The following is a 24,260-nucleotide window of genomic DNA, read 5'->3' as shown; positions in this document are numbered from 1 at the left end:
ATTTACAGCATCTCAGAAAGTTCCTTCATGGCCCTTTGTGGCCAACCCACTCACCCCACCATCTGCTTCTGGCAACTACTGGCTGCTTTCTGTTTTCCAGAATGTCCTACAAATTGAAATAAGAAGTGTGAAGCCTTTTCACTAGCTTTTTAAAACTCCTAGCACGAGTATGAGGCTCATGCTGTTGGATGAATTTAAAGACTATTTCCTTTTATTGCAGAGTTGCATTCCGTTGTATGGAAGTACACAGTTTATCCATTCACCAATTGATGGACGCTGGCACCGTTCCCAGTTTTTGGCAGTTACCAATGAAGCTACCATAAACATTCCTCTACAGGTTTTCGTATTGACACATGTCTTCATTTCTTTTGGGTAAGCACCTATAATTATGGCTCACAGGTTTAATTTTATAAGCAACTGCCAGACTGTTTTCCATAGTAGCTATACCACTTGGCATTTCCATCAGAAATATGAGAGTTATAGTTGCCTCATGTATATGTCAGCACTTGATGATGTCAGGTTTCTGTTTGGCTTGTTTAAGCCATTCTAATAGATGCGTCTCAAAGTGGATTTAACTTGCACTTCTCTAATGACAAATGCCATCTATGTCTTTGGTGAAGTGTCTGTTCAAATGGTTTGCCCTTCTTTCTACAAGGGAGTTTGTTTTCTTATTAGTGAATTGTGAGAGTTATTTGTATACTCTGGATACTGGTCCTTTACCAGGTATGTATCTTGCAAAATTTTTTTCCCAATCTGTGGCTCGATTTTTCATTTTCTTAACAATTATTTTCAAGGGACAGATGTTTTAAATTTTACTGAAGCCCAATTTATCTTTTTTTAAAGGTTTCTGCTTTTTGTGTCCTAAGAAATCATTGCCTAACCAAGATCACAAAGATTTTCCTCTAGAAATGTTACAGTTTTAGGCTTTACATATAAGCCTATGATCGATTTCATGTTAATTTTTATATGTACTATGAAGTATGTGTTATGATTCATTTTCTTGCATGTGGTTAGCTCACTGTTTCAGCACCAACTGTTGAAAGAGTTAGTCTTGGACTGTCTGTTACAGAGTTAGTCTTAGAATCAGATAGGGTAAGTCCTCAAACTTAGTTATTCTTTTTCAAAGTTATTCTGGGTATTCTAGTTCCTTTATTTTTCCATATAAATTTTAGGATCTACAAGTCCATTTCTATAAAAAATCTTGAAAAAGAGATCAATTTGGAAAACAAACATCAAAATATTAGTCTTGAAGTCCATGAACACAGGTCTCTCCATTTATTTATGTTTTCTTGATTTCTCTCTTCAAGGTTTTGTAGTTTTCAGCATATACATCTTACACATATTTTGTTGGATTTATCCCTAAGTGTTTCATGTTTTTTTGTAAAGGCTCAGCAATGTTAGTATTCTATTACCTTTATTGTTATATTTTAGAAAACACAGTAATTACTAATAAAGTAAAAGATTTAGTGTGTCTAGCCTTTAAGTACAACTATAAAAAAGGAGACATTTAGAAATTACTATAATCTCTGTTCAAAAAAGTGTCGTTTCTCTCCTAATATGGCTCCTCCTAATCCGTTCTGCTCTGTACCCCACTGGTAGGAAAAAAAACCTTTCCATAGTAAAATGTTCTTTCCTTTAAAAATAAATGCTTTTCCTGGGGTGCCTGGCTCAGTCAGTTAAGTGGCCTACTTCGGCTCAGGTCATGATTTCACAGTTTGAGAGTTCAGGCCCCGTGTCGGGCTCTGTGATGACAGCTCAGAGCCTGGAGCCAGCTTCAGATTCTGTGTCTCCCTCTTTCCCTGCCTCTCCCCAGCTTTCACTCTGTTTCTCTCTCTCAAAATATATAAACATTAAAAAAATTTTTTTCTAATAACAATAAATGTTTTTCCTTAGGTGAAACAGCAAGAGAATAGAGGGTTGTCTTTTTTGATTTATGTTGTTTTAATTATAGAATCTAAACTCATTAATTGTACAGTCATCCTATTTCTTATTTACTATTTTCCATCCTAAATCATCAATAAATATGCATAAAGTCTTATCCCATCGTTTACCAAGCATAATTGCTTGTTTACCTAACAAGTCCTTATTTTAACTTGTTAATCTTCTGAGGTACTCTTGTTGGGCATCTGATAAATGCAGGTAAAGAAACTGACTCAAGAGGGAGACTTAGTCATATTCTCAAGATGACAGAGCAAGCTGGTGGCAAAACAAGGTTCAACTAGGTCTAACTCCAAGGGTGCACTCTCTCACCTTCTGAGATTACTGTGGATGTACCAAAGGAGTACCTATGGTTCCCAAAGGGCAAGCCCATGACTTAGAGGCCTCCTCATCAGTGTGATCAGACTTAAAATGTAAACAGCTAAGTCAGGAATCACATCCACCTGAATCGGTGCTTCTAGCAAAGTTACATACAGTTTAAGACACTTTCCCCAAAATATACACATTAACTCACTTAGAGTACATTCTGGGTTCCCCAGTAAGCAAAATCAAAGTGAAAAGATGGCCTACTTTACTTTTCCGTATTCCTCTATCGACACGTCTTTACCCCATTTTTCCCCCTCCAGTACAGATGCTATCCAGGACGTAGGCAGCATTTTAGAAAATGAAGTTCAATTTAGGAGAAAGCAAGCAGCATGATCACAGGTTTAGATCCTATAAATATATTAATTCTGAAGGAAGCTCTTAGAAAGGATCCAAAAGCTCTGGACTTGCTCTGAGTAACACCTAGTACATTGAGGGGTTTAGGAAGAGCTTTTGAGAGACTGACCTTAAAATACAATGTCGTTGCTGAAAAAATCTTTTTTTTTTTTTTTAAAGTAGGCTCCACACCCAGCAGAGCCCAGTGCAGGGCTTGAACACATGACCATGAGATCAAGACTTGAGCTGAGATCAAAAGTCAGATATTTGGGGCGTCTGGGTGGCTCGGTCGGTTCAGCGTCCGACTTCGGCTCAGGTCATGATCTCATGGTCCATGAGTTCGAGCCCCACGCTGGGCTCTGTGCTGACAGCTCAGAGCCTGGAGCCTGTTTCAGATTCTGTGTCTCCCTCTCTCTCTGCCCCCCCCCCCCTGTTCATGCTCTCTGTCTCAAAAATAAATAAATGTTAAAAAAAAAAAAAATTTAAAAAGTCAGATATTTAACCAACTGACCACCCAGGTGCCCCATGAAAAAGCCTTTTAATATTATTTTTTTCCCCAAAAATTATGTGGCAGAGAACAGCTAAGACACAACTCCAAATTTATCATTCTCTGGCAGTAATGGAAAGTTCTAAATAAAGCAGCACTGTAGCATGGAACAGCTATTTTTTAGGATTATTTACCTGCAACATTCCAGAGGCAAGACTCTTTTTTCTCCTGTAGTAATCGTGGTACAACACATCTTGAGAGCAGTGCAAAAAACAAAGCCTTGTTCTCTTAAATGGCCTTAGGCATCTGCCCTGTTGAGAGGTCTACAAAATTCCAAACCCAGGGCAAATTTACTTAATTACCTAAGAGCCCTTGGGCATGCTTATAAATTAAGTTTTATAAATCTTTAAATTATAAATAGAAGCAGCAACAACATTAGTTTAACCACAGGGAAAATCAGCTCCCAAAAAACTGAAGACCTTCAACAAACTAAGACCTTGAGGGCAGCTACGACGCGCATAAGCTGGCTTTTTGGGTAGGCAAGGTGTTCTCCAAGGAACATGGTCTCCCTCTGGATCACTGACATATTTGGGATAATGGCTAAGCAGTTCAAATAATCTGTATTGACACAGAACGAAAGACTAACTCTCTAAAGTAGCCAAGGCCCAAACCACATAGAATTTATCTCAGATAAACAAAAATGTTTGAATAATTCACTTTTTGTTATATCTACTGCTCCTCAGAAATTCTAAATTGGGAATAACAAGTCTGGCAAACTGCAATGCCATGTCAGGCTTTAGGATGACTAATGAAGAACTGGACATCCCACACAGATTAAGGATTGAAGCAAGAGACGTTAGATGAAGGCCTGATATATGTCTATGTTTATGCCTCGTGTTTGACATACGGACCAAGACTTTTATAATATATATGTAGGTGTATACATATGTGTATGTGTGTATATGTGTGTGTGTGTGTGTGTGTGTGTGTGTGTGTGTGTGTGTGTGTGTGTGTAGATATATATACACACAGAGAGAGGAGAGAGAGAATTGGTAAAAAGATATAAAATAACTCCTAAAATTGTAACAGCAAAAATAAATCCACAGAAACCAATTTAATCAAAATCCCAAAAGCAGAAAGAAAAAAAAAAAAAAAAAACCCAAACAGTAAATCACCTGAATACTATTATTGTTATGATTCTAGAACCTTATATAACCAGAAATATCACGAAAAGATTTTAGTTAACACATTCAACAAGTATTTATTTATTGATCTCCCCTAACTGTGTCACAAAGCTGACATTAAAGATCAAGCAACTGACAACGAGAGCCTGCAAAGGATTTTCTCAGTTATACTATTTGTCACTGTTCAAAGCCAGGACTCCTATTCAAGATTTCCATCTTCTCGAAGGACTACAGCTTTGTTTACATAAGGCTTTTGAGAGAAAAGAACAACAACAACAACAATCTGCCTGACTCCTGAAGACAGATTCACAGCAATTTCATTTCGATGTTGCTTCCCCAGCTGCTTTATCCACAATGCCTTCCACTTTAGGCATTTCCCAAAGGATGCCACTATTACTTAGCTATTCTAGCTACTTATATTATCAGCATAAAGAAGCCACGGCTACCAGTTCAGTTTTCACAAGGGACATGCTGTTTGTGATCATGCATTTTTAAAGCAAACAAATGATCAATGCAAACCTGTCTTCACTAGACAATCTTACAACATAAAGGCATAAAGACAGTTTGGGTCAGGCATGCAATCTTCAAAACTGACAAAAGGACATCAATATTCATCTCTACACCTGACCTGGGCACTTGATATCAGATCACCAGGGTCCCAGAACCCAAAAAAGGAAACTTCCCAGTGAACAGAAAGGTTGAAATTTGATCTAGGTCTTGCGCTTAATGATTTGAGGTTTCAGGCTATCAAAGCTAGAAACAAAACCAAAAAATTCATATCACCCACATGTGAACTGTCCATTCCCAGGCTCAGTCCCCCACAAATGCTACCGCCCCACATTGACAACCTACTGGACTTTGTTTCCACTTTCGGCAAAGAGAGTATGACTCAAACTACTGGTCTGTCCCAGTGGGATAAATCCAATGGGGATTTTACTGAAGGAAGCCTAGGGGAAAAAAAGAAAAGTTTTATGGTTATGGTCAAAAAAAGTCAGGCTGAACAGAGACACAGACGCGTCCACTATGACAAAGTAACTGACCCTAAGTCCACTACCCTGTCTCTCCCCCTTCCCTAGACCAGCAATCGGGTAACATTAAGTGAGCAGTTTCTAGAATGAGAAAGCCCTTAAAAACAGGACTCTGAATCTGGAAGAAATATTTGGGTACTCATTAACGACAATTGGTTCAAAGAAATTTGGTTACAAAAATGAGGGTCTTAAAGATATTAGATAAATGTGCTATTGTGACAGAAATTGTATTATGTTGTCACAGTATTATTTGAAAAAATTGTGGATAAAATTCAACTAAAAATATCTAACCTTTGTAGAGTAACTAATGACAAGGCTTTATAAACAATCTCCAGTATAAAGAAGGCAAAGAGAATAAGCACATTCAAGGAGAAGTCCTTCATCCGTTTCCCTCTCTCCCTTCTGAGAGGCAACCATTATCCTGCCGTTGATGGGATTCCTTTCCAGCCACATTGTTATTCTTTTACAACATATTTAGGCATTCATCGATAGTATACAGTATTGTTTTCTGAATTCCAAAACCTAGTAGTAATGCCTAACATACTTTGCCAACCTGCCTTTTTCATTCAATATTTTAAAAATTTTATATGTACACATAAATATATATGTGTATACATACATACATAGAGAGAAAGATCTATAAATACTTATAGATCTAATTCATTCATTCTTACTGCTCCATGGCTTCCAGTATATGGATATACCACCATTCATTCATTTATGAAGGAATTCTGTGAACAAGAGTTTCCATGGGAAAATTTTATATTCCAAACAATAGCTTTTCCAGTAAAAAGCTGTTGGGTACTCTGGAATACTACAGCAGAGAAGTCTGCCACAGATTAATAATAAAAGTGTTCTAGGACACAGGCAGCAGTATTTACTAAAACCCAAGGAAGCACCTTAACATATAAAATGGTAAAAAAAAAAAAAAAAAAGAAAAAAAAAAAGGTAAAAGAAGAGAAAAAGAACAGAAATGCAGAAGTTAAAATGCAATTGCTCTTTCTTTAAAGCTCACCTCATCTGCTCTTTGAAGAACTCCAGTAATAACCTACAAATGTAAAAAAAAAAATTATTATAAACAACGTGTATTCCCCTTATCATACAAGAATCAGACTCAATTTTCATGGATCACAAACTTGTTCCTATTTTCTTCCTAGAAACTATGTGAAAAGATGTACTAGCTCTTCAACCACAGTATTCTGCAAAGGGATCAGAGCTAAATTAGATTTTATTCTTGACCTAAAATCAATAGTCCAATAGAGGCTAAGACAAAATAATTACAAAACCTCCACATCATATTAGCAAAATTGTTTTAAGTTCTATAAAATGGATACAAGTGTGAGGCACCCATCAATCATACGGAAGAGCTGAGGTTGTACTATAAGTGCACATACAGGAAAAAACTCTTTGCTACACGCGGGAAAGTCTCTGCTCAATAAATGTTTCTTACTGATGAAAATGAAGACAAGGGGAAGAGCGGCCCCGCTTTTAAAAGGTATTTTTAATTTGAATTTGTACATGTTTTATTTTTAAAATATAATGCACAGGTCTTGTAAAAGTGGTGAAAGATACCCGAAGAAGAAAATTCTTTCTCAAAGTCCCACCATGCAGAACAACCATCATTAATCAGTTTTTTACGTTTTGGCATATTCAGTGCCTATTTTTATATGACTGTGATGATCCCAGATACGCGATTTGGTATATTTCTTAAAAACGTTTTGTGAAGTAAAGGCTGATGCCAATCTTCCCCCTTCACCTCCTGCCTCACTGAACTTCAGGATTAAAGGGGGCTGTCGTGAGGTCTACTTCCTTCTTTGTTGGCATGCTACCAGTATTCTTCACACTTCATTAAAAAGCCATAAAAACAATTACAAGATCATTAGCACAGCCTTTCTAAAAGAAGCTTACTAAGGCTCACATAATTGCTAAGTCAAACATAGGACACTGCTCTGTCTGCTGTTAGCTCCGGATCCCTCAACACTGAGGAAACCACCAAATGGAGGCAAAAGGCAATCAGAAATGAGGCACAAATGTGAATTATGGCTCATAGGATGGAAACACTGAGCCGGAGGAGGGGCACCTGACCTGGCTCTTCAGGGGTTTCCAATACATAATGAAGGTTTCAGGCTGCTGCCCTCCAAAAGAAGAGCACTTCTAGGGCAACATACTTCCTGTCCTCATTGGACCAAAGTAAGCATTAAGGACATGAAGTTTTAAAAGAGAGGCAGATACATACACCTAAATATATAGACGCCGGCCTGTAACTGTACTATTAGGAGATAACATTCCATGTGATGGAAATGATGTGAGGACAGGCAAATGCATTTTGTTCAAAAGGGGATCTTTAAGTTTATTTCAGAAGAATAAAATTCTTCATAATTAAAACTGATTCCCTAACTCCCTAACCAACAGGGCTTCTCCATCAGAGTCTCTAACGTATAAAAATCTTATTGTACTCAACACCATTTCTTCTCTGTATTCATTTTTATCCAACTTCAATTTGATAAAACAAAAATCCTTCTATATGCTGGGTATAAAGTTTATACGAAGCAATGAAATAAAAGCACATGAGGAAAACGTAATGCTATGCCTGTGTCAGAGAGTAACAATCCTAAAAAAATAAACTAAAAATAAATCATTTCCTTAAGTTGTAACCACTTTATGCCATTGCTCAACCATCTAGTTTCCATTTTTCTCACCTTCAAAATGGTTTCAAACAGAACAACAGCCATACCTCCTGCAGTGTCCCATCTCCCCCTGCAACAATGATCACATCTGTGTTTTCCAACAGTTCCAGGAGTTTCTTGGCTTGGCCCTCATAATCAGTCTGAAATACAAAAGAAGACTTTGGTAAATTTATCATCCTAGGGCCATAAGATCAAAGATGTAAACATCTGAGATATTTTCTTTAAAGTTTTACACAAGTCTTTCCTCAAAGTCTGCATAATTGATAGGCATGAAAAACTAAGCAGCTATCAAAGCAATTGTATATATACTTTTGTACTGTTTAGAGCTGGAAGGGACCTCAGAAACCATCTTTAAGCTTCTTAACAATATAAAACTCGGGGCGCCTGGGTGGCCCAGTCGGTTCAGCATCAAACTTCGGCTCAGGTCATGATCTCGCGGTTCGTGAGTTCGAGCCCTGCTGTCAGATGTCAGCACAGAGCCTGGAGCCTGTTTCAGATTCTGTGTCTCCCCCTCTCTCTGCCCCTCCCCCAGTTGTACTCTCTCTCAGAAATAAACACTTTAAAAAAAATGTTGAAATATGTATTTATATATATATATTATATAAATCTATATATGTTTATATATATATATACACACACATATATACATATATATAAAACTCAAACCCAGTGATCTGTCTCCAATTATACAGTTAGCTAGTCAAAGTACTCATTTCCAGTCCAGTGCAGATTCAATTACACTATTTACCGGGTGCCTTTCATCTGAAAGCAGGAAGTCATGTGTATATGCAAATACAGAGTAACAGATGTAATGAAAAGAGCACAGATTTGGGAGCCCAAGAAACCCAGATTAAAGGCCAACCCTGCTTGCTACTTTTTAGCTGGGAGGCCTTAAACTCTCAGGAGGTTAATTTCCTTATCAATGAGATTATGTGTGTTGGGGGATGGGGTAATAATAACTTCCCCTTAGTACTGTTGTAAAGCAGTGTATAAAATTACTAAACTAGCAAGGTAACTGTTCATAACTTATACTGTACTTAAATGAAAGGTTAGGTTTTGCTATGACTACACGTTAAAGATGTACAGGTATGATTCAGAGTAGTTACGACACAGTACCTAAACCTCACCATTTTTACTGAAAGTATTTCCTCAGATACGTATGCAGACTTCAATAAGCCACTACCTCTAAAACCAAACATTAAATTTTAAAACACATAATGCAACTAATACTAAAATAGGAAACAGCCCTTCCTATTGACACTGTACAAGACACACTAATAGGCAAAGTACCTGAGCACAGTTAACACAGAGGAAAAAAGAAGCCCCTGAACTAACACCATTAATCTTATGATGAATTATCCCACTTTTATTCTAAAAATGAAATGGCTGGCTTTATTGTTAAACACACGTTTGCAAATAGTTAATTTTTTTTTAAAAAGAATGTATGTCAATCCTGATTAAGAGGATGGGTTGTGAGTATCCCAAAATAGGCGATCGTCAGGAATCAGTATGGGTTCGCTAAGAACGAGGCATTTTGGACTATCCTCATCTTCCTTGACATTACTAGATCAGTAGATATGGGAAACTAGACAGACATTGTATCTGCTCTTTAGCAAGGCACCTGGCAAGCTATGTGATGAGGTCCTCGGGGACAAAATAGAGAAATGTGGGAACGATACACTAGAATTTAAGCAGGTTAGTTAGCTACCAACTGAAGATCTGTGCTCCAAGGGAGCAGCTCAGTGGAGTGACATCAAATTGTAGGTAGATTCCCAGTGACATTTCTTTAGGACTCTCCCTTGAGCCTTTCTCTATACAACACTATCAACAATAGAGGCAAAAGGTAATTTACTGAATATGTAAATGACACCCCTATTCCTGCCGGTCCTTACTCTACTTGATATTTCTTCTTGGCACTCATCACCATCCGACAAACCGTATGTTTGTGTGTTTCCTATCTGATCCTTCCCTCTCCCACTTTGAAGCTCTTTGGGGACAGACATGGAAAATTTATTTTGTTCAGCCTGTATCCCCAATACCTAGAACAGGACTTAGCTCACAGTAGACTGTCAATAAATACTTGCAAAAAAATTAATAAATATGAATATGTACATGAATGCACCAAAATTCAAAAAATTTTTGACAGATTTAATAGACAGTTATTTAAAAGATTACATTTATAAGGATAACATACTTGAAGATGAAAATTCCAAATGCACCAACAAAGGAAGGATTAAAAAAAAAAGTGGCCTAATGATATTAAATAAAGAAAAGTGAATCAAGACACTAGCTAGCATGACATGATATTAGAGAACTGTTACTTGTGCTGGGTATAATAAGGACACCGCAGTTACAAAGAAAGGTAGTCTGATTTTTTTTTTTTTTAAGTGCATACTGAAGAATCTAGGGATTAAAATGACATGATGTCTGTAATTTACTTCAGAGAACCCAGCTGCCAGGTGAAGATGTGTGCTGGGGACCACATGAGCCAGACAGCAGCAGAACTGACCGACAGATACATGAGTCAGGCCATCTTAGGCCATCCCTCCTCAGCCAGGCCATGGGCGAGCCCAGTGAGACCAGCACAAGGGCAGCTCTGAACAGACCACTGACCAACAGAATCAGAAGCAGAGAAGCAGTTGTCAAGGTGTTTCTTATGTAGCAGTAGATATCTAGTGTAGAAAGAAATATGGCAGTAATTATAATAAATGTTAATGGATTCAATGGTCCAGTAAAAAGACCAAAAAAAAAAAAAAAAAAAAAAGGTGGATCCTTAAAATACCCTGTTTTCAAGCCTTTACCAGCAGTACATCTAAAATATAAAGATACAAAAAGGCTGAAAGTAAAGGGATAAAAAAATATTACACCAAGCAAAAACCAACCAAAGCAAGCTAGAGTCACTAATACTAGAGAAGACAGACTGTGGCAGAGGTAGTACTGGGGCTAAAGAGAATTGCTCTCGACAGGGTCAAAGTGCAAGACAAATGAGGTGACTTGAAACGGGAGAGCAATCTATCAAATCTATCAAATATATTAAAAATATATATATATATATATATGTATATATATATATATCTCTCAAAATATAAAAACCAAAAATGAGCAAAACTACATAGAGAAATAGAAAAATTTGCACTAACGGTGGGAGCGTTCTAATACCCCTCTCTCTATAGTTAAAGCAGAAGGAAAAAACTCAGTAAGGACACAGAAGACTAGAACCACACAACGAACAGACTTAACTCATTGGGCACAAGCAGAACATGGTACCCGATGAGTGATACTCTTTAATGCATACAGGGAACATTTATGAAAACAAAACACATGCTAGGCCACAAAACAAGACTCGATAAACTTCCAAATGCTGGAATTGTATAGACTACATTCACTGACCCATAATGCAATCAAATAAGAAATCATTAACAAAATGCTAACTAGGAAAAAAGATAACTAGAAAAACTTCATATTTGGAAATTTAAAAACGGATCTAAAGAACTCACTGGCCAAACAAAAATCATGATGGAAATTAGAAAATATTTTTTAATGAATGTTAATGAAAATATCATATGTCATAACTTAGAAGATGCAGTTGAAGAAGTAAAGCAAAATTTATAGCTTGAAATAAATACAATGAAAAATGGTAAAACATAAATAAACATCCAAGTTAAAATGTCAGAACAGAACAGCGGGAAAAACCCGAAGGAAGTAGAATAAAGGAAACAATACAGACAGACTAGAAATTAATGAAACAAACATAAACGAGAGGATCAACATGCCAAAAACTGATTCTTGGCAAGGATTAAATTGACATATCTCTCACAAGACTAATGAGAGAAAAAACGGGGGCACATATAAACAATATGAAGAATTAAAATGAGATACTACAAGTATTACAGAAACTTAAAGTCAAAAGGAGGAAATTATGAACAACTTGATATCAATTAATTTGAAAACTTCAATGCAATGAACAAACTGCTTGAAAATCGTGCCTTACCAAAATTAATTCAAGAATAGAACCTGACTACTTCTAGAACCATACAAAACAATCTCCCCTCAGAGAAAGCTCCAGGTCCAGATGGTTTTGAGTTCAATCGAACATTCAAGGAAGAAATGTCAGTCCTACATAACAATTCTAGGATCTCTCATACGTGGAGCCTGAAACGTGCATTACAAGCACTCAGATGAACGTTAGCTCTCTTCCCCCTTCTCCCGTCCCTGGAGGTGGACAACTGAAGACCACATCTCGGACCAGCTGGACATGATAGGTCAACACGTCACGGTAAATTGGATTCAATTACCTTTTAATCTCTGATTTCATGAAAGTGTGTAATATTAAAAATAAACCACAGACTTACAAACATGAGAAGAGTGATTTTCACCAAATGCACACGCCTCAGTACACACCATATACATATCACTTCAAAGTTTTGGGGCTTTGAGTGGAGTCTTGGAGCATCTTCTCTATAGCACAATTCTTCTAACTTACTTTTGTCCCCTTGTCTTAGCCAAATGTCACAAATTCTACAGCTTTACCACTTAAAATTCCTCACCAGAGAGAAAATGTTTACCTGTCTGTGGCACTACCAAGTAATTAATTACTCAAAGTGGAAATTATTTTATTTTCAGGAAAAGAATTCTTACAGCTATTACTACTTTCATCTTCTAAGAGACAGTAATTCCGCGTCCTATCTTGCAGATGAAAGGAATCAAGTTCATGCTTCCATCTAATCTTACTCTGAAAATGAAAAGCTGGCAATGCTTTGAAAAAAATAAAAATAAAACCACTTTTATTAACGATCAGAACAAAGACAACAACATTGATTCCTCTGTTCCCAGCTTCTTGTGTGTTAAGTGATTTCTGCTATGGAGTCAAGAGAAGAAGGTAAGAAGCAGTAGCTCGGATAAAATCAACACTCTGGAGCGTTCTTACCTTAACGACAGTTACATCCATGCCAGATAAGTGTAAAATTGGGGCAGCATTTTTTTCAAATAGAGTCCTGGCTTTGCTGTAGACAAAGGAAAAACACAAAAATTTTAACACAAGTTCTCAAGAGGGAGAATAAAAAGCCCAGCCATCCTCGCTGGAGTAGAACAAGAAGCAGATTTCCTCTATTTGTGCAAGTACAGGAAGTCGAACAATGAGTGATGAGCTTCTATGGATAGAAACGTAGATGCTACCACTCTGGGGCCTCCAGGAGTTTACCTTCTAACGCAATCAGCTCTTACCCACCTGGGATGCTTATAGTTCAGAGTCTAGTTCCTCTAGAGGAAGCATGTTCACTGCGTATGGCTCCCCTCAGGAAACAACATTTGATTCATTCAGCAAGTATTTACTGAGGACCTACTATGCGCTAGACACAGATATAGGGGCTAGGGACACAGCACAACAAAGCAGACAAAAACAACTAGAACTTAAGTATACTGTAGTAAGTCCTCATGGAACTGATTTATATTCCAGGGGTAGAAGGAGAGTGTATTTAACATTTTTCATATGGCCTGAGGGAATAAACTGAACCCCACAGAATACTGATTAATTCTAACTCAGTGGACACAATTTTTGATGAAGAAATACACCATTTTTAAGTTTCAAATACTAGAGATATCTCCATTTCTTGAGTTTCAAACCTGTAGTGAAATCCCAGGAGAAGGAGCAAAATTCTTTTCGATGAAGGCAGAATTTCTGCTAAGAAAGGGTAAGTTTGAAATTAATGTAACTTTAGGATAACCAACAGCTTGTCTGAAGCTCCCAGGCGTAGTCACATCCTTCTCTTTATTGCCCTATCACTTTGTATACACCTCTCTCAGGAATTTTCCTATTGCATGACAATCAGTGATTTGGCAAGACAGTCTTTGGGACAAGACTAAAAGCCTTCCAAAAACAGACACCGAATCTTATAATCCTTGCATCCCCCCGCCTCTAGGATTATGTCTGGCACACTCAGAAGATATTTAATAAGTATCTGACGAATGAATGCACTAATGCATGAATGAATAAACCTGCCCCAAATGTAGACATGTAAATTCTGCGGAAAAGGAAACGACACAATTGTGAGGTGATCTAAGAACAGAAACAGAGTCCTTTGAAGAATGTCTGTGTTTTAAAAGCATCAAATACATCATTCTGACAGTGACTCTTGTCCAGTGCAGGTGAGGAGTCAGAAACACAGCCCAGGAATCAAGGGTTGCACAACTTGCAAAGAGTCCTCAATGGCATAGTCTCAGAGTTGAATAAATGTTAAGCATACCAATCAGTTGACCTGTTTTTCGCCCAAACATTTTCAACTATCACATCGAAGAAGAACAAAAGCTAGAACTTTCAAAATGCCGAGCCTCTAACTTTCGCATCCACATTTACTCAGTCCTCTTTCAAAGACTTTTTTTTTTTGGGGGGGGTGGTGCTTGGGTGGCTCAGTCGGTTAAGTGTCCGACTTCGGCTCAGGTCATGATCTCACGGTTTGTGAGTTCGAGCACCGCGTCAGGCTCTGTGCTGACAGCTCGGAGCCTGGAGCCTGCTTCAGGTTCTGTGTCTCCTTCTCTCTCTGCCCCTCCCCCACTCGTGCTGTCTCTGTCTCCCAAAAATAAATAAATGTTAAAAAAAAAAGATTTTTTTTTTAAAGCAGTTATGCGTGCTTTGACTTTCTCACAGGCATTTTATACTAGGAAGAGACGCACAGGTAGCTCATGGGCCACATGTGCAGTGAGGCACAGACCAAATTCAACATTCTTTAAAAAGAAATAAGCACCAAAGGGCAGAGAGAAACACGTAACATTTCTGATTCTGAATTAAAATAGAAATGGAGAAGGTTGGACAAATTTTCACAAGAACCACTCAGAAAGTGTGTCTCCAACTCGTGATTTACATGAGCACATCAGAAGCAAAGGGCACAAATATCCCCTGCCCCGTCTAGTGCCCTGAATGCTTCTTAGAACAAGCAGGGAAGGCTACATGAAGACCTCCCTTTTCCAGCTCACCATTTCTGGGGCTTCACCCAACAGCAAAGGGCTGAGCTAGTAACACTACAAATGCTTCTCCTTCCAGGGTTGTTTTCATTACTAGATTGATAAGAAAAGATCAGCTAGAAGTGGATCAGCTCTCACTGAGAAGCACAACTATGGACCAATCTCAATCTGCTATATTAATCATTTACAACAAATCGGTAAACTCCTCCAAGTTGAAGAAACAGGATTTGAACATTTGGGCTTTTATTCACGTCTTTACGTGATACGATGGCTACAGACAATCTCTAAAATGAAAGTGATTTTTTTCCCTTCTCATGTTCGATATAAAAAATTGAAAGTGTTACCAGGAAGAAATGCATTATTTATTACATAATTAAAGGTGAGATAGCACCAGAGCTAAAGGAAAACTTTATGTACCTACAGCAATTTCCAGGTTCACATACACACCAAAAAAACAATTACTTCTTAATGTATTATTTATTAATGCTAAACACACAGTTATCTTATTTCTTAAAGCGCCCATGTAGTTTTAAACCAGCACTACATAATGAAATAGCTACACGATGAATTATGAATTATGCGTCAGAGCAGAGCCAAGATGACAAAAATAGTGCAATTAAATAGTGAAAGCTTAGGGGAAAAAAAGATGCTGGAGAGCTGCAGAGTGGCGGCTGGCCAGAAGCATACAAGGGTTCACCTTGCTAAAAGGGACACTAACTTTAGAAGACTTTCCCTTGCCTCACCTTTAAAGATAAAGATTTTATACTCTTAGACAATAACCCACCTTTAGAAATGCCAATACCTTCACATGTAAAAATGTACACAGAACCTAAAGTGCTCTAAAAAAGTTTCCTAATTTTTTAATGTAAATATCTAAGTAGGAACTTAATGTGTCATATTTTTCTTCATCAGAATTAGCAAGTTGCTAACTTACTAGGTCTCTAAAGGAATAGGACCTACAACAGTTATACTACAGTAGGCAGGGGGGAGTTACAAGCACTTTCGAGAGCAAGTAGAGAGCGTTTTGAATCTCGCCAACAAGTCAAAAGTAATCACAGTGGCTTATAGTCCCCTTTTATCCAGTGCTTACAGGAAACAGAAACGCCCAACATATTATAGGCATTATCTCATCTAATCCCAAAGGCGTCTATTCTATATGGCAATTGTATAAGGTAGGAGCTATTACTTTCCCATTTCACAGATGAGTACACTGAGGATTTAAGTTATGTAACTCCCGTAGTACACAGAACCGAAGAGTGTACAAGTCTGGTCCTTCCGACTCTGAAGCCCACAGAGTTCTCTGCCAGCTTCTGCCACAGGCCACCACTGTTTAGTTATCTTGGCTATTTTGATTGTGTGGTGTGAGGACGAATGATCAACAGGCGTTAAGATTGGTATGTTCAGGGGGAGGGAGGTGGCTCTGACCAAGCCAGTCTGATAGGATTCAAGTAGGCAGAGTCAGTTCAGACAATCTGTAGTTAAGCGTCAGAAACTGCAGAACTAAAAATAAGGCCTGACTCCTCCTTCTATCTATAAAGCCACACTCACTATTCTCAAGAAATTACTTCTTTCTTACTCAAGAAACTTATTTCAGAGACCCTGCGTTTTACACAAGACTACTTAGAAGCTGGTCCCAACTATTCTTTTTGTTGTTGTTGTTCTTAATATCATTTGACTTAGATCTTATACGATCCAACCTAATACGTATTTATTAATTTTCTGATCCTCAGAAAAGACAAAAAGAATTGTTCTGGTCGTTAGGGAGAATAAAAAATATGATTCCGCCCAACATACACACACACAACCTTTTAATCCTTACTATATTTTAAGAATAATTTTGCATCTTAGGGGCGCCCAGTCGGTTAAGCGCTTGGCCCTTGATTTTGGCTCAGGTCATGAACTCACAGTTTGTGGGTTCAAGCCTTCATCAGGCTCTGTGCTGACAGTGCAGAGCCTGCTTGGGGATTCTCCATCTCTTCCTCTCTCTCTCTCTCTCTCTCTCTCTCTCTCTGAATCTCAGACGTGCTCGCGCACACTCTCTCTCTCTCTCAAAATAAATAAACTTAAAAAGAATAACTTTAAGTTTTAAATGATTTTTTCTAAAAGCCTTCAAAGTCTTTTTAAATTCACCTTTCCAACTAAATGAGAGCAGCACCTAAGAATGAAAAAAAATTTTTTTTTCCCTTATAGTTTTTTAAAATTTATACACCTTATTATTTAGAGCAGTTTTCAAGTCCAGAGTAAAAATGAGCACAAAACACAGAATTTCCACGGACGCTTTGCCCTGCTAAATGCACACGCAGCCTCCCCCACTCTCAACGTCCTGCACCAGCACAGGACCCTTGTTATGATAAATGAACACAAACATGTGATTATTAACCAAAGTCCCATGGATTCCTCACACCTGAATGCCCACCATGTCTTCACACAACCCTTCCAGGCCAGCCAGACCAGGTCACAGACTGTCATGGGACACAGCAGGGGCCTAACTAGTCATTCCTGTCCCTAGCACAACCCCCACCCCCGGCCCATCTCCTCCATCAGGAAGACTGAGTGCTCTCACTCTGCCAACCTCCAAAGACCTAGCTCAAGGTTCCCTCCTTCCGGAAAGGTCATTTCTGACTTCACAAGCCCACAGTGCTCTTGGCCGTCGTGGAACATCCTGTGACAGAGAAGCCTCGATCATTGCCATCGCAACAGCAGGGGCTGTCCCCACACAGGGAAGACTTACGTGAGAGTGGGAATTCTGGGATTTTTATTAAACTGCAGCTAGACACGTTGGCTAAGCGTCAGGCAGCTTTACAGTTACAGCTCATTAACTGCTGTTTCTCCATTACAAATTAATCATATTGCTAGCTGAGTACTGAGCCTTCTTCTTCCAATTCCACACAATCCAACTAGCTGCCTGATAGTCCAGGATTCCCCCCACCCCTGAGGAAAAGGGAGGATGTGACAATCACAAACTGAGCTACCCTTTGCAAGCTGCGGGATTGAGAAAAACCGTGGCCTTCTTCACTTGCGCATTGGGAGGAATGAGTTGGTTGCCAAACACCTAAAAAGGAAAGAAGAAAAGTTTTAAGCAAATGTCTCTTTATTCAGTTAGCGATGACATATATTCTTTCAGTCCAAAGGCATTTACCTCCAGGAGACACAGTATCTACTCTGGGGGAAAAAAATGTTCTTTCAGGATTTCATACTGACAAAAACACTGTGGGCAATGACAAAGTCTACCATTATTTAATGACAATCACCTAAATTCTATAAGAAAAAAAACCCTGCTTCATCTACTAGAGGTAAGTAACTTTTCTGTTCTCCATAGGATACGGCCAGGTTTATTATAAACACATAATCAGCAAGGCCACAGTCGATCAGAAGGAAAGTTTAACCCATTTGTCCTCAGTTTTCAGAGTATAATCTTTTTCTCCTTCAATTTATTACTAAAGCGTACTCATAAAGAACCTATGTGTTACCAATTAATGTTCATTACTTTCAAAGCGCCTGGGTGGCTGAATTAGTTAAGCATCTGACTTCAGCTCAGGTCATGACCTCGTGGTTCATGGGTTCGAGCCCCGCGTCAGGCACTGTGCTGACCGCTCAGAGCCTGGAGCCTGCTTCAGATTCTGTGTCTTCTCTCTCTGCCCCTCCCCTGCTCATGCTCTGTCTCTGTCTCTGTCTCTCTCTCTCTCTCTCTCTCTCTCTCTCTCAAAAACAAACATTAAAATTTTTCATCTTCAGATTTTCATACATATAGAAAATAAACCTAATAGTCTATTGCCTCCTCCTCTTTGTGACCTTGTATAACTTGATAGCCAAATAGCATTAACTAGCAAGGAAAAGAAAGACGACACTTACTAAGCACCCGGTATTTGCCTCTGTCCTACACATTATTCTTGGTTCTCAGAAACTAAGGAGGTATTAAATGTTCCCATTTTAATAGTTGAGAAAACCACGATTCAGAAAGATTAAGTCCTATAGTTAATAAATCACAAGCCTAGAATTTACATGCGACTCCAAAGCCCAAACTTCTTCTATCTGTCAGCTCTGAAAAGCAGACAAAGGAGGTGGCGGCACTCAGAAGCACACAGAACCGGATGCACAGAACCAAGCTGGGAACAAAGGTGAGCTGGCGCTCTCCCACCTGGGCTGGAAAAGACCATCACCACAAGGAGTGAGTAGGAAAGCTCCAGAGCCAAGCTTTCAGGTCTTTGATTGTGGAGAGCAGGTCTGGGCCAAGGAGGCAGACTTCAAGTGTACAAGCACAAAGTCAGGAGAAAAATGAAAGTTACACCAAGAGTTTTATTAAGTGACTCTAAATCCACTGAGTCCCTGACAGTCCTGGGGAGAGCTGTTCTCACCACGCACAGTCTTTTAAAACAAAACAAAGCAAAACAAAACACTTTCTGAATGCTTCTGAAAGACCTACCATGTGTTTGTAAAAAGTTTCTGGTGTGTTCTAATTTCTACTGTTTTCAGTTTTGTTGAATTCAACCTTAAAATTTCACTGCCAAATCTCCCAACATTGTAATGCGTTCTTTCTCTAGCCATATCTTCTGGAATGTGGCCAGAAGTCATTTAATTAACTAGTTCCTCTGGCCTACCAGATTGCAGATCTACAGTTCCAGATGATTCTCCCGTGTCCTGGTTTCCTAGTCTCTCCAGTTCTTACCTACCTCCAGTCTCAGGTTTACAGTGGGCTGAGGAGCTTATGTGAAGCTACAGTAAGTTGAGTTTACGGGAGATTAAAAAAAAAAATTCTTTCAAGAATTTAGACTGTAAAAGGAAGGACATAAACACAAAGAGTAATGAGAGTAGGCTCTAAGGATGAATTGACTTCCGTCTGCCAGATGGAAGGAGGTCCATGGGTGCTGAGAAGTAAAGAATTAGAGCCGTGGGAAGAGGTAAATATGAGGGAGCAAATGGCTAGGGGAGCAGTCTCTGAGAAAGGAAGAGACGGCACTCGGAACAGAGGTGGACCCATTTTCCTTAAACAAGAAAGAGAGGACCCTATAACCACTCTTCCTTAGGGAGAAGCAAAGAAGTGCGTCCTCTCCCAAGAAGATTTTCCAGTTGCTAATGGAAAATTAGCTTGGGGTGGGAAACACCTCGAATTTAATACTGAAATTTATTTGAAATTTATATATATATATATATATATATTTTTTTTTTTAGAGAGAGTGTGTGTGAGTGGGGGAGGGGGAGAGGGAGGGAGAGGGAGGGAGGGAGAGGGAGGGAGGGAGGGAGGGAGAGGGACGGAGGGAGAGGGACGGAGGGAGAGGGACGGAGGGAGAGGGACGGAGGGAGAGGGACGGAGGGAGAGGGACGGAGGGAGAGAGACGGAGGGAGAGAGACGGAGGGAGAGAGACGGAGGGAGAGAGACGGAGGGAGAGAGACGGAGGGAGAGAGACGGAGGGAGAGAGACGGAGGGAGAGAGACGGAGGGAGAGAGACGGAGGGAGAGAGACGGAGGGAGAGAGATGGAGAATCTCAAGCAGGGTTCACACTCATCATGGAGCCCAACATGGGGCTTGACCCCACGACCCTGGGATCATGACCTGAGCCAAAATCAAGAGTCAGACGCTCAACCGACTATGCCACCCAGGCGTCCCCTGAATCGATTTTCAAAACAGCAGAGCCATAGGAGATAAAAACAAACAACAGAAGTAATCAAATTCTTAACCACAGATTTAGAACAGTTAGATAATCATCAAAGAGAAGATTAATAGTATCTATTGTCATTGTCATCTATGAAAACATTTCAGTAACAAATATGAGGCTTGCCACCACATCTTCTACTAAATACATCATACCTTTGTCGTTTTTTACTTCATGTTTCCTTTTTGGTATTTCTGATATCATAAGCTTAAATGACATACAACAAAAAGGCAACTCAGGAACTCATGGAATTTCACCTGCAAAGTATAATGTACAAACTTGGAGGGGATGGAAGAACAAAAACATGGTCTTGAACTTGAAAGGATTTTTTTTTTTAATGTTTTTTATTTTTGAGAGAAAGAGACAGAGACACAGAGTGCGAGTGGGGAGGGTCAGAGAGAGAGAGGGAGACACAGAATCCGAAGCAGGCTCCAGGGTCTGAGCTGGCAGCACAGAGCCTGACATAGGGCTTGAACTCTCGAACGTTGAGATCAGACCTGAGCCGAAGTCGGATGCTTAACCGACTAAGCCACCCAGGCGCCCCATTCAACTTGAAAGGATTTCAATTCAACCATAACTAATGCAGCCAGATAGAGGAATATTTAAGTGCAGTATCACAGGCCTGGGAGAACCACACACACTTGGTATGAATCAACTGTGCTAAACAGGCTTTAAAAATATGAATCAACAGTTTTAAGAAGATTTGACTTCGAGGGGCAATACCTGCTCTGAACGGACATCCTTGGGGGTTATTTGGAGCAGGGGAGATTCAGGGCTTAGTCTGATCTTCAAGGACAACCACAGACATGAACAAACTCCCCGAGCTCCAACCAGCCCACTTAATGCACTCTTAGGTCGAATCCAGAAGTAAGCATGTCTAAAGGGGTGGGCGTTAGAACTGCTCTTCACCAGATGGCTAACTTCCTCCAGCTTTCTTCAGAGCTGGCTCTCAGCCTGACTCATCCGGATAGTAGGAAAATCTCTCCAAACCACACCGAGGCAAGGCACCGCGCAGGTCCCCTGGAAGAGCCGGGGTGTTCTGCGCAGCAGAGATAAAGCGGGTTTTCACTTTAGCACATTAAGTGACATTACCTGAGCTTCTTGGCAGGCAGCTCTCCTTAGCAGGTTATCACTATCAAAGCAAACAAAGAGAATGAACATTAGCTTTAGCAAGCAGGTTAAGATCCAAACAAGTAAAACTGGCTTTTTCAAGTATTTAAAAAAAGAAAGTACAACCCTTCCCTATAAAATACCCAAGTGAAAGTTTCTAAAAGACCTGTAACAAAGCACAGGCACTTGTGAAAAGTACTTTCCCTGAATGAAATCCTGTGTTAAGTATTTACATAATGGTAGACAAAATACCACTCCCTCCAGGATGTTCACATCCTAATCCCCAGAACCTGAAAATATGTCACCTTACTTAGGTGGCAAAGGGGCTTTAACAGATGTGATTAAGTTTAGGATCTAGAGATGGGAAGATGATCCTGGTTTTATGCAGGGGAGCCTAATCTAATCACGGGGGTCCCTAAAAGTTCCTGCCTGTGATCAGCAGCAAAGGGGACTATGGAAAAATTGTCAGAAAGGTGCAAGTTTGCTGGCCCTGAGGATGGGAGGAGGCCGCCAGTCAGCGAATGGAGGTACCTTCTAGAAGCTGGAAAGGCAAGGAAATGGCTTCTCCCCTAGAGCCTCCAGAAGGAGCGCGGTTCTTGTGGACACCTTGATTTTAGCCCAGTGAGACCCGTGTTGGACTTCCAACCCCAAGCACTGGAAGATGATAAATTCTTGCCATGTTAAGTCACTAGGTTTGCAGTAGTTTGTTAGCCCGGCATGAGAAGATTAAAGCACCTATCCTGTACTTTCGTTATCCAGTGGAAATTACTCAGGTCATTCTCCAGAAATAAATTTGATGTTTAGTTGCTGCTGCTACTGTTTTATCTGAATCTCTTATTTTTTATATCCCTGTCAGACACTCAATTATATCACAAGTGGAAAATTCTGGCATGAGGTGAAATTTTGGCTTGCAAAAATAAACATTTTTCTGACAGAATGTTTTCGTCTATTTAACATAAAAGGTTCCTAAAATGTGTCTATGCCATTTATACTATAAGAGCATTTTAAATGGCTGACTGCCTACCAGACCCCAGGTCTTCTTGTAAGAGTCTATCCCAATGCATGTTGATGGCGCTAAGATAGTAATTTGAACCTGGTTAACCACAGTTAAAAACACTAATAAACAATTTATAGGAAAGAACTGAAAGGAGAAAAGGGTTCTTTCACTTAAATTATTTCTAAAAAAATAAAAAAATACTCTTTTTAGACCATTCTCATAACATTGGAGACTTTGAATTTTGCATTTTTTTTTTAATTTTTTTAACGTTTATTTATTTTTGAGACAGAAAGAGACAGAGCATGAACAGGGGAGGGGCAGAGAGAGAGGGAGACACTGAATCTGAAACGGGCTCCAGGCTCTGAGCTGTCAGTACAGAACCCGACACGGGGCTCGAACTCACGGACCGTGAGATCATGACCTGAGCCGAAGTCGGACGCTTAACTGACTGAGCCACCCAGGCACCCCAAATTTTGCATTTTTACAGTCATTCAAAACCTAATTTTGAGTTAAGGTTAAACTAAAAGAAATTAAACAACCTTTCGCTTTTTGCCATAGCTGCGGTCAAAGGCTACTCAATGATTTTTCTTCCACAGCCAGGCTGGAGAACCACCCCAGATTTCACAGGGCGGTCAGCTTTCAGAAGAAAGCACTGTGTGAGGGAAGCACCCATGCCGCCCATCTGTGGGTTTTTACCAAAGCACAACAACACTTAATTTGAAGGGATATGTGTCCCCCTGTGTTTACTGCAGCATTATTTACAACAGCCAAGACGGGAAAGCAACCCAGTGTGCATCGACAGATGAATGGATACAGAAGATGTGGTATATAAATACAATGGAATATTATTCAGCCATAAAAAGAATGAAATCCTGCCATTTGCGAGGACACGGATGGAGCTAGAGAGTATAATGCTAAACAAAATAAGTCAGAGAAAGACAAATAACATGATTTCACTCATAGGTAGAACATAAGAAAGAAACAAAGGGGGGGAAAAAAAAAAGAGACAAACCAAAAAAGAGACTCTAACTAAAGAGAGCAAACTGGTGGTTATGAGAGGGGAGGTGGGGGGCGGGTAAAAGAGGTGATGGGGAATAAAGAGTACATTTATCATGATGAGATCGCTTCTTGGCCTTTTGGCTAAGATCAAGTATATGATGAGGAGCACCGGGTGATGTCTGGAACTGCTACATCACTATATTGTGCACCTGAAACTAATATAACCCCATATGTTAACAATACTGGAATTTTCGTTTAATTTAATTTTAAAAGTGCTCCCCATCTGAAACCTAAGAACAATGTGCTATTAAAATTAAAATGACACTCAGAAGTGCAGGCTGCTCTACAACAAACATTTTAGGGGGGGCTAACCCTTTGTGAAATCTAGACCACAGGCACCTTTTACTGCCAGGCTCAGTCCCCACTTGCTTGGGTGACCATTCCCTCCTACCCTGTGGCAAAGGGTCGCTGCATAAGCTTCTCTCCTCTCCCCCACCAGAGATTCATAAATATTCTACCCAAA

General features: G+C 39.5%; 1 protein-coding gene across 5 annotated transcripts in view; it reads right to left on the bottom strand.

Moving 5' to 3' along the window:
• AGK (acylglycerol kinase) overlaps positions 1–24,260 on the bottom strand; it is an 80,432-nt gene that overhangs the window by 31,470 nt on the left and 24,702 nt on the right. For all 5 annotated transcript variants that reach the window (XR_006213361.1, XM_042973845.1, XM_042973874.1 and 2 more), the window contains exons 3-8: positions 21,724–21,763; positions 17,953–18,032; positions 12,951–13,026; positions 8,071–8,163; positions 6,352–6,384; positions 5,161–5,255 (exon numbers count right to left, since the gene is read on the bottom strand). Coding sequence is in view for 4 of the 5 variants with exons in the window: in XM_042973845.1 (XP_042829779.1) it covers positions 5,161–5,255; positions 6,352–6,384; positions 8,071–8,163; positions 12,951–13,026; positions 17,953–18,032; positions 21,724–21,763 (417 nt within the window). In the remaining variant the exon portion in view is untranslated. The remainder of the gene's footprint in view (positions 1–5,160; positions 5,256–6,351; positions 6,385–8,070; positions 8,164–12,950; positions 13,027–17,952; positions 18,033–21,723; positions 21,764–24,260) is intronic.

This window comes from Panthera tigris, chromosome A2 (assembly GCF_018350195.1).
Source record: "Panthera tigris isolate Pti1 chromosome A2, P.tigris_Pti1_mat1.1, whole genome shotgun sequence".
Classification (NCBI taxonomy): domain Eukaryota; kingdom Metazoa; phylum Chordata; class Mammalia; order Carnivora; family Felidae; genus Panthera; species Panthera tigris.
This window is presented reverse-complemented; position numbering and strand designations above follow the sequence as displayed.